Source organism: Arachis stenosperma, chromosome 3, assembly GCF_014773155.1.
Source record: "Arachis stenosperma cultivar V10309 chromosome 3, arast.V10309.gnm1.PFL2, whole genome shotgun sequence".
NCBI classification, from domain to species: domain Eukaryota; kingdom Viridiplantae; phylum Streptophyta; class Magnoliopsida; order Fabales; family Fabaceae; genus Arachis; species Arachis stenosperma.
Window position 1 is genome coordinate 156751960 of NC_080379.1, and position 11074 is coordinate 156763033.

General features: G+C 34.8%; 2 protein-coding genes across 2 annotated transcripts; both read right to left on the reverse strand.

Annotated features, from left to right (window-relative positions):
* Positions 1-4089: 4089 nt before the first annotated feature.
* Positions 4090-6959, reverse strand: LOC130966292 (triose phosphate/phosphate translocator, chloroplastic). Its single transcript, XM_057891077.1, has 12 exons — positions 6572-6959; positions 6426-6491; positions 6187-6252; positions 5938-6016; positions 5735-5855; positions 5552-5647; positions 5356-5468; positions 5198-5275; positions 4982-5098; positions 4729-4828; positions 4509-4609; positions 4090-4420 (listed from the first exon to the last, which is right to left on the reverse strand). The coding sequence occupies exons 1-12, from the start codon at positions 6832-6834 to the stop codon at positions 4403-4405; spliced, it is 1218 nt and encodes a 405-aa protein (XP_057747060.1). The 5' UTR covers positions 6835-6959; the 3' UTR covers positions 4090-4402.
* Positions 6960-9868: 2909 nt separating this feature from the next.
* On the reverse strand, positions 9869-10577 carry LOC130967006 (protein DMP4-like). Its single transcript, XM_057891830.1, has one exon. The coding sequence runs from the start codon at positions 10575-10577 to the stop codon at positions 9963-9965; it is 615 nt and encodes a 204-aa protein (XP_057747813.1). The 3' UTR covers positions 9869-9962.
* Positions 10578-11074: the final 497 nt, after the last annotated feature.

The window sequence follows — 11074 nt, forward strand, 5'->3', positions numbered from 1 at the left end:
AACCTCATTTCTTGTGACAGTTACCAAATCACTTTCTTCACAACTTCTCCCATAACCTCTTCAGTTTCAACTCCCACTACCATCATTGTATTGTTTGAGTGAAACCCTTGATTCTCAGAATGAGGAAGAAAACCATCATTCAAAGGGGTCTTCGTGACAAAGTTTTCAAACTTCCTGATAAACCAATAACATCTCCTCGTTTTAAAAATCAAACATTTACCCCATCACCTTCTCCGCCGAACTCTGCTCCTCGCACCGATCCAATGGCGCGAATGAAAAACACTCCAAGGTATCCCTCTTCTTCCAAGCCGACGGCTCCACCTAGTGCTCCCTCCAAACCAAGTACTTTGAAGGGGAAGCACTCTGCTGCTGAGGAACCTGCACCTGAACCTTCATGACCTAAGCCTATGTCTGCTCCTAATCGTCCTCAAAGAGTGAACCAGTAGAAAAAGGGACCAACTCGAACTGAAAGGGTGGTTCTTGATAATGATGATGATGACTATGAACTAGAAGAATCTTCTCCTCCATCTGCCTCTGGGACTTCATCTTCCACTGGACACTTAAGGATGTGGTGCAGAAATTTGTCTCTCAATCCAACCATCTGATTACCTTAAGCAAAGAGCAGAGAAAACTGGCTGCCAAGCATGAAAACTACCTCAGAAAGTCTAGAGACAGGGTGACAGTTCTCATGAAGTTCATTGAAAACACTCTTGAAGATGAAAATGTGGCCTCTGACCTTAAAGAACATGCTGATTCTAAAGGGGATGGTTTAGATGCCCGAGGATGTCTATTCTATTGATCTTTTCTGTGCTGTTTTATTTTGGATAATTGTCTTATGGAACAATTGTAGTTTGTTTTGTACTTTGTCTTGTCCTGGATGACTGTAATCATTACCAACTGTTTCCTTTTGATCTTAGTTGGTTCAGACTTATGTGAACTTAGAACTCTAACAAAGTTTACTGCAAGGGGATCTGGCATTTAAGGGGGAGTAGTTTGAACTCATTGTGTACTGTGTTGATGTGATGATACACACTATTTTATTTTTATTTTTTACCTTAACAGGTTGCTGCAGATTGATTTGTTCCGATTACCTCTCTTGATGACAAAAAGGAGAGTATTATGCTATATTTTATGAAATGATAGCTTTGTTTTATGTTTGATGTGATGTGATGATGACATGCTCTGTTTTGTATATTTAGGGTTCTCTGTTTCAAATGCCCTGCCTTGGTTAAACTAAGGATTGAAATTCTTATGGAATGCTCAATCCTCTGATAATCATTTGCATGTTGTACATAGTTGTGTTTTCTTTATAAATGTGTGAACAGGAAACAAAAGAAGAACACAAGTTCAGGGGGAGCAAGTCAAAGACAACTGATATCATATAAAGGGAAGTACTTTAACTTTATCCAATTCAATCCCTTTGATCTTCTCCTTTATAACAATGTTTGTCATAAAGGGGAGATGGTTGAGTTAAGAAATTAACTAACTTAAATGATGATGACAAACATTGATTTAATGGGTTAAACACCGAATTAGTTTTTATTGTTTTGGTTAATGTTGCAGGCTAGAATTATAGTAGAAGCAGCCCAAAGAGATAGAGTAATGAAACAAAGATTTTCGGTGGGCTCTCTAATTCTCAAAGCCCAAAGAAATAAAGCAAAAAAAAAAATCAGCTGAGTTGAATGAAAAATAAATCCAACCCAAGTCCAGAAAGATTCCACCAAGTTGAAGCCTTCAAAGCCAACGTTCACAAGTCTACTTTGGTCAGAATCAGAAAGAAAGAGAGAGCTTTGTCCTTCTTGTCCATTCAACAGAGAAGAAAGAAAGAGAAAGGTAAATCACAAAAGCAAATGCCTAATCACCCTAATCAAAGCAAGCTAAGCTAAGTTAGAGGATAAATGTGATTTATTTTCATTTACATTCAAATTGTTTTCTTTACTCCTTTTTCAAATCTCTGCAACGCCAATTTGAGATAAATGAAAAAGTGATTTCTGATAATCATTGCTGTGTATCAAAGGCTCAAATTATTTCTTGGGGACAAAGCACAAACTCAAGGGTTCAGATTTGGGTTTATCATTGAAACAATTTTTTTTGCTAATCTGAGTCTTCGGTCAAGCAAAAGAACCTGCTTTGAAATTCCTAATTTGGAGGTTAAATGAAGAAAGTGAAATGACAAGCAAAAGAGGCTCAAGGTTCAACGAGTTAACTTAGGAGAAATCCAAACAGCAACTTGGTAAGAGGTACAAAAAGAAAAACTTTGTTTTCCTGAAAAACAAAGAGAGAGAACTAGAATCTGAGTTTGTTTTGAAGAGTTTCCCTGTGAAGAGTTCAACATTTTTGGACAGTGTTTTCTAAGTTAAAGAAGCATTCCGCCAAGATGAAGAACTCAATCAGAGTTAGCTGAATCCGATTCAACTTATAGCAACAGAGGCTGTTAATGCATTAATCTCCTTCATGTTTTACAGTTTGTATTTCATTTTTAATGTATATCTTTCTCTATTGTCTTTGAGAGGTAAAAGGTTGATAGAGAGACATTGTGAAAAAGTCTAAGAGTGAAAAAGGTTGAGTGAAATACTTGAGAGAAAAGTTAAGAGCGGAGTCTGATTTCCTTTGGTTGTAACTTTATATCTTGTATCAAGTACCTGAGAGGTGCCTTTTACTAAGTTGGGTAAGCACTTAGTGTGAGGAGTTAAGGTATTAGCATAACCAAGTCAAGTTTAGGAAGAAACTTGAGAGTCAAGATGGGATTTTGTGAATCCTAAGGAATTGGTGTATGTAATACTTTGACTATAGTGAAATTCCACTACTACAGTGATGGAGACTAGATGTAGATTGCATTGCACAAATCAACTGCACTAAGATACATGACTGTGTCATCCTCTTCTTTCTTCTATTGTTCTGTATTCTGATATTTATAAGACAAAATGAAATTGTTTTTAAATTTTTCGATGCACTGCTCAAACAAATTTTAAGTGTAAGTTTGATATTAAAGGCTTAATCCATTAAAGCAGAAGAGGGTCATATATTTAACCCCCCCTTTCTCTAAACCCTCTGTAACCTTCACGGGAGAGTGGCGAGGGGTTGGCTGCAGAGAGGTTGGATAGAGTATGGACGACGCTAGAGATCTATGAATTGAAGAAGGGTTATGCAAATGAGGATTAGGAATTTTAGATCTCCCTCTCTCTCTCCCAATATTGCATCTTCTTCTTTTTATTCTTTAAGTAATTTTTTAACTGTTTGTTCAAATTTGAATTGAATTCTGTTGATTTGTGAATTGAGTTAGGTTCACATGATACTACTTTTAAGTATTCACCAAATCTGTTATTCTTTATGAAATTCGGTTCATCTCTTAGTTTAATTGACTTCAAATTGCATGGAGAAATGAATTAAAATGTGCTTTTCTTGCTTATTGAATATTTATCACTTTTTGTTCAAATCTGAACCGAATTCAGTTCATTTGTGAATTGAGTTAGGTACACTTGATAAGTATTCACTAAATCTGTTTTTTCTTAAGAAATTCGATTCATTTCTTAGTTTAATTGAGTTCATTTGCATGCAAAAATGAATTAAAATGTACTTTTCTTACTGATTGAATGTTTATCACTTTTTGTTCAAATCTGACCCGAATTCGATTCGTTTGTAATCTGAACCAAATTTGGTTCATTTTTAGATCCAAATGAACCTCAACTAAAAGGAGATAAAGAAAAAATACAACAACAATAACAACAGTAAAAGAATGACGATCAAGAAAAAACACGCGAAGAAGAATGAATTCGAAAAAGAAAAAGAAGGAAGACGAAGAAGAAGAAGGAAGAACGCGAAGAAGAAAAAGAAATGTGAAGACAAGGAAAGAGAAAAGCGAAGAAAAAGAAGAAAGAAGCGAAGACGAAGAAGTATTATTGAATTGGGCTTGTGTGTACGCTGGTGTAACGAGAGTGGTGTAATGAAAGTGGTTTTTTTTTTTTTTATGATATGGTGATTCAATTACATGCTATTACGTAAAGTCGTAAACAAAGTATTTGATCTTAGAACGTCATGGGAGACCAAACAAATAGCTGAGTGGCTATGAAAGAGAGACCTAGAAAAATATATCTCCCCAAATGCCGTTGCCACTGTTTTTGGTTTTCATAATAGTTTTAGGAGCTATTTATGGGAATCAAGGTACTAATACATCATTTTTCAGTCAACAAGAGAAGACTGCAAATCAGAAAGTCCTGTTTTCTGAATGAACAAACGGAAAAGAAAAAGATTTGACAAAGAAAAAATAGGAAGAGAGAGGAAGAATAGAAAGTTATCGCAAGGATAGTACAATAGTGAACCAGCCACCCAATTATTTTGAAGGAAATATGTGATGATTTACAGTGCAAAACACCCCCTCCTCCAACTTGACGCCTCTTACTTATTATGCTGCTTTTGCTTGCTGAAAATAAATCACAAAGAAAACATTTTTGTCAAAAAATATAATATTGTTTTATATAGGTATTATAGAAATTTGAAAGAATACTTACTCTCTTCTCTTCCTCCATCCTGGCTTTGATGAACGAGTAGAGTGCAACTCCAGCAATTGCAATGCATGTTCCTATGCCAGTTTGGGTTGAAATCTTGTTACCTGTGTTTGAAGCAGTATAATTATATTAGCCAGTTAGAATGTTAAAATTGTTACCAATACAAATCAGACATTAAGTGGAATTGAACATCGAGAATGGGAGAAAAAATATGTGAACTTACCAAAGACAATGATTGAAAATCCAATAACAAATACACGTTTGAGTACGTTGCCAACTGCATGAGTGAGAGGTGCCACTCTCTCCAGTGTGTTGGTGGCCACCTGCATGGTCATGCAATAATGTTATTGTATGTTATCAATGACACTCCACACACAACAATTAAACAATAGTTTCTCCTATAGTCCTATCCAAAAGGAATGTAACGTAATGACATGACTAATAATTAAGTTTATTAGGAACTCATCAAAATTTACCTGATTGTAGAGGTGATAAAACATACCAACCCAGAAGAGGTCTGAGACGAACTTGACCAATCCTACTTTAGCAATTGCATCATTGAATCCATGCTTCATCAGTGCAGGCCCTTCCAGCTGTGATAACATCAGTTCCAATGAACAATAACAGCGATTAATAAATGAATAAATAATTAGGGATATGTCATTCGGAAAACAAAAGTGAATTTCACTCACAATAACAGCGGGTGGTATGCAGACAATTAGAGCAATGATGGAAATGTAGGCGTAGATATTAGTACTGTCCATATCAGTCTGCACAAAAAATTATCAAGTAATGACATTGAATTCATCAAGAACAGAATGAGTTAACAGGGATAAGATTGAAAGATAACCATGGCTTTCTTGGAATAGATACTCCGGTATGTAAAGGAAATGTTTGAAATCATTGCACTGATGAATCCGGTCCAGTTGAATGAGAGTTCGGTCAATGACGCCATTGACACACCTGCATTACATAACATGCAAAACTAATTAATCCAAATGAAGGAACACTTAAATTCAGTGGGGTTAATAAATGAGAAGACGTACCAATAACAACGGGAGCCAGTGAGAGCCAGAGAGTAATTGGTATTGATTGGCCAAGTATGAACTGTGAAGCAGCAGCATTGAAGAATGGCTCAAGAGCTGAAACAAATATTCTATCAATGTCAGCTAGCAAGATACAGTTTCAACTTTCAACCTTCAAGGATAAAAGAAAACGGACACAGTCACCTTTAATGGTATGTGTGAACGAAACAGCCACCGCTGCAAATGAGACATTGCTGGTAACGTGGCCTAATGCGTGACACACGGCCACAGGGATCAACAACTTGAGCAGGTTCGAGTCCATAGGCTACACAAAAATACTTATTATAAACAGCAATGGGCTTTAAATATTGCAAAACAATTTGGGCTGGATTATAATTTATACTTACAGCGCGCTTAGGAAGGCCCACGGTCCAGCTCACCAAACAGTACACCACACCCACGAACAAATGAATAACCGACACGAAGCTGCACAAACAACCATAAATAAAGATTAATTTTAATCAACATAAAATATCTGCGTAAACCATGAAAGAGAAAGATTAATAATAAGCCTCGAGCGGTAAATGAAACAGTTGAATAAATGTTTCACGTATAATCCCAATTAAGACACGAAAATGTGTTATCCATGAACTTACTATGGGTAGGGGAAGTAATTGTAGATCTTCTTGTTGAGGATGTTGAAAATCACATTCAAGAAGTACCTGCATCGAGAATAGAAAGAGAGCAGAAGCAAGAGGACGAAGAAGTAATTTCAGTACTCATCAAAGTGATCAGTGATCACGCACGCACATGTACCAACCAAGTAATGGAAAGGAAGACAGTCAGACACGACAAAAAACACAGTCGCGGGTGGAAGCGTAGTCACGCCACTTACCACATGAAGAAGAAAAACCCGGTTACAAGTGCTGGGTACTTGTCGAAGAACCCAACCTTCGCTTCCCTGTAACAACAGAAAACACACTAATGAGGACACTGAGTTGGCCCAGTTAACCGACTCAGAACGGAGGAAACGGACCTCACCCGGCGGAATCACTCCCCTCGGCCGGCGAGGAGGCGGCGGCCAGACACGGCCGAAGAAGCACGGCAGGCCCCTCTTTCTTCAGCACTGGCGACAACAGCTCCGGGCGCAGCTGTCTCCCCCATATGAGGTTCCCACCGTCAGCCACGGAGCCGATCGCCTTCACAGCTGGCACAAAGGATGCATTGGCGGCGGATTCACGGCGCGGTAGCCTGCGGAGGTGAGGGAGGGAGGTGGCGGCACGTGACAACACTCGCGACTCCATCAGGGTGAAGAAGACAAGAGAAAGAGAGAGAGAGTGAGTGATATGATATGTATGCTGATGTTTGGCTCCGTTTTAGTAGGTATGGCTGTGGTTTAACCGCTTGTGTTTGGATTTTTGATCTGGTGCTTCGCGGGGAATTGTGCTTGATAGAGTTGAGGCCGTTGATGTGAGGGGTGAAGGGTTGTGGTGTGAGTGAAGAGAGGAATTGGATAGGTGGGACCCTCTTATCTGTTAGAAGGGAGATTTGTGTCCAAGGTGGAATGGATGATTGGTGGAGATTTTGGTGTGTATTGCTTTTTCATCTATGAAGGACCTTATCGTCATATCGTTTCTTCTTTCACTCCTCGCCTTATACTATCATACAGGTCATCGTTCCCCATTCTGGGGTGGTTATTGTCGTTGTAATTAAATTTAAATGTCACGGAAAATACCACATTTTCTCAACAGAAAGGCAATTGCATTTCTTTTTTACTTACTTTTCTACAACCCAAAAGCGGGGATGATTAGTTGATTACCTCTTCAATCTATTTAGAAAAAAGAGTTCAATCAGAAATCAAATATTTTTCAATTAATATTTAATAATAACAATTTTTATTTTCTTAATTCAAAATCTTAAATGATAAAGTTTAAATTTTAAATTTTAAATATTAAATATTCTAAAAATAAGAGTTAATAAATAATTTTGCAATAAAAAAATTAATATTAACTAAAAGTGTTTAAATCTAGACCGATTCAAATTAAACTGTTCATTCAATCCAATCTAAACTGAAAATTGATTAAAATTGTATTAATTTTGATTTGATTAGATTCTATTTTTTTGCAAACCACATTGATCGAATTAGAAATTGGATCTACTTTTTAAAATCGATTCGATCCAATTCAAACCTCACAATATGCTTTCATATTATTGTGTTATTATATTTATAATTTTATTTATAATATATTCAACTTGTTATATATTTTTATATGAATTATTGTTTAATAAATATTTTATGTTCAAAACGAGATTTATTTATTTATTTTAACTAACCTATAATTTTTTTATAGTTATGTTATGTTAGTTTTTCAAAATATTGTTAATATTTATTATATTATTGTTGGTTATTTAAAATTTGATTTTAAGACTTGTTATTTATATTTAATTTTTTTAATTTACAAAATTACAAATCCAATCCAATTCAAACCATTTGAAATTGAATCAAATTTTTTTTTAATATCTAATTCAAACCACACTACAAATAAAATTAGAATTTGAATTGGATAAATTTTTCACTTAAAAACTAATTCAAACTGCACAACAAACACTCCTAATATTAACTAATAACTTTTTTGAATGACCTAAACAATCACTAATTAAATTAAAATATAATCCACTACTAAATTATTCACCTAAATTTTAATATTAAAATAATTATTCATCTATCTAATAAAATAAATATCTGATATATCCATTATTTACATTATTTAATATTTTTATTATCTACTTATACTTTTCTAAAATTAATTCCTATACTCATTCATGAGAAAGCAGTCGAGCCTATAAGTTTTGCTAATCATGCTTTTAAGGCATTACTAATCCCTTTTATTTTGCTTTATGTTGACTTGTATTAAAAATACATATTTTTCACTTTATAATTGTATTTGCAATAAACAAATATTAATAAATTAATATTATAAGAAAACTTGTATGCAATCAAGCGATTATAAAATTTCATCATGTTCACTGTTTTGGTGAAATATGATTAAATTCCAAAAAAAAAAAAATCATGTGGACACAGCATCGTTACTCTTATACAAGTGGTGGAACTTTGTGGTTCGATTGCGTTACATGGACCACACGTAGTGGATGATTGATCATAAAATTTCATAACATCTTAGTATAATTTGGATGCTTCTGCATTACAGTGAATAAAAAACTTTTTTTCTTGACATTCTAAAACTTGGATTATCTTTTTCTCGTTATATATATATATTTTTTTCTTTTTGGATAAAATAGAAACGTCAAAAGTTGGATGGTGAAATCAGAAATGTCAAAGTAAGTAAATAATTATAAACCAAAAATAGCCATTAAAATTAGTCAATAGAATAAGATATATATTAAAAATAAATTAAATTATATATATTTATAATTTATATAAATATAATTAATTTTAGTGATTAATTTTAAAAAAAATTTAGGCTGCACGAATTTTATCGCCAATGAAATTTTTTTGGGATAATATCAGCTTCTATGTCTTTTTAGGCTCATCAAGAGGTTTAAGAGAAAACCTAAAAGTAAATAATTTGATCTCACAAAAATATAAATATGAATTAAGTGCTCAACAACATAAAGTGTAAATTGAAATTTCAGGAAATATTGATCTCAACGTGAGAATCAATTAAACCTGTCAACGAGCTATAGACATAATTTTTTTTCATACTTACTTAAAGTAGTGTTTGGTGGAGAGACAAAGACTAAAAAATAGAGATTGAAAAAAATCTTAATATTCTGTTTGGTGTCAATTGGGAGACAGAAATTGAAACAAGAATGAAATTCTAATTTAATTTGCACAAAGGATAAAATTGAAATTAATTAATTAAAATGAAGATATTTTAGGTATTAAAGTTTCAGTCTCCATCTCTAAAAATTTTAATTCCCTGATCCCTATTTTTTGGAGGTACTGAATTCTGGAGACAGAGACAAAAATTTTAATACTGAACAAACAAATATGATATTGAGTCTTAATCACCTCGTTTCGGTCTCAGTATTTCAAAACAAACGTTAACTAAAATACCACATATTCCAGCCTCGTTTCAAACTTTGGGAAAAAAAAAATAAGGGATCACCTAACCAACATTTGATACATCAAATCTCTCAAACTCAAGCTAAAAAGAATTTTGAAAATGGATGTATGCAGTAAGCTTTAAGAGAAAAGAACAAAAAGAGAGAGAAACGTCATTTAACTAATCTGCCCAGTATTGAAATAATGGGGAATATCTAGAAAAAGTGTATTTTAACAGATTGCAGAATATATATAATATGGAAGCTTTAGAATATGCCATGCCACTAACAATAATAATCATCACGGAAACTTTTTGTACATTAATCGTTAGTTAGGTCCACACGTGAGTTTTTGAATTGAATGATGTTAAGTTTTTGAAAGTGGGAATCCAATTCCATATCGCTGTGTAGGAAATGCAACAAAGAGCGTGCTGCAGAGCACTCCAATTCCCACCGGCAACGCCGTGAGCATCTGCTGCGCCTCATCCGACGGCGAAGGGAAGAAGCAATTCACCACATTCTGATCGAACAGCGCAATGGCGGTGAAAACCAGAACTGACATCACAGCGTGCACAAAATCAATGAACCTGAGCCTATACTTTGCATCAAGTTCAGGTGGCAGTGTGGTTGATCCATCAATAACCCACAGTCCCTTAAATGTGGCAAAACCGTGACATACATTCCCCTTACTGTCCCTGAAGCTATCAGTGAAGCTTAGAAGGAAGCATGAGAAAGCAGAGAGGGATAATAGTGTGTAAGTCATGAATTTGTTGACAGAGTCGCAGTTTCCTTGGTTTGTGAAGATTGGAGAGAGGAGTTGGAAGGATAGGACAGTGCCGGTTGGAAGAAGATTCGCCAAATGTGCCGTGCTTTGAAATGTTTGGCTTATGGCTCTTTGAACCATGCTCCTCTCTGCTTCTGGAACCTCTCTATTGTGATCAAGGAGTGGCAGCTTTTGTTCATCATCATTAATATGATCCATACTAATTGTTCATAAAATAATCATGTGTTAATTTGCTCTATATAGTTGCCCATGGAGCAATTGAAGACTTGCAAGAAACATAAACTGAAAACTTGAAGAATCTGTTTTTAACTTGTTTTGGGGGTTTCTAGTTTTGTTTGATCATCAGGGCCGAAAGTTAGTTAGTTATGAGAGAGATTTGTTATTTGGGGGAGGTATGATTTTTGTTTTATTGCCTTGTAAAGCATGCATGACAGTTATGAACCTAAAAGCTTGCGCAATATTAAAGATACAGAAATAAGAGAGATAATGCGTGGGATTTCAATTATCAATTAACTTGTCATGGATGTGGTAAAGTTTGGTGTCATAGGAAAATGTTTTCCGGGGACGCAATGCCTTCAAGCTTTGATTTTGCATAGGTTAGCAGTTTTACTATGTAAGCACATGATGCTATGTTTGCCCACCGGCTCCGTTTCTATTGATGAATATAGTTTTACAATGTTAATAGTTTTGTGATT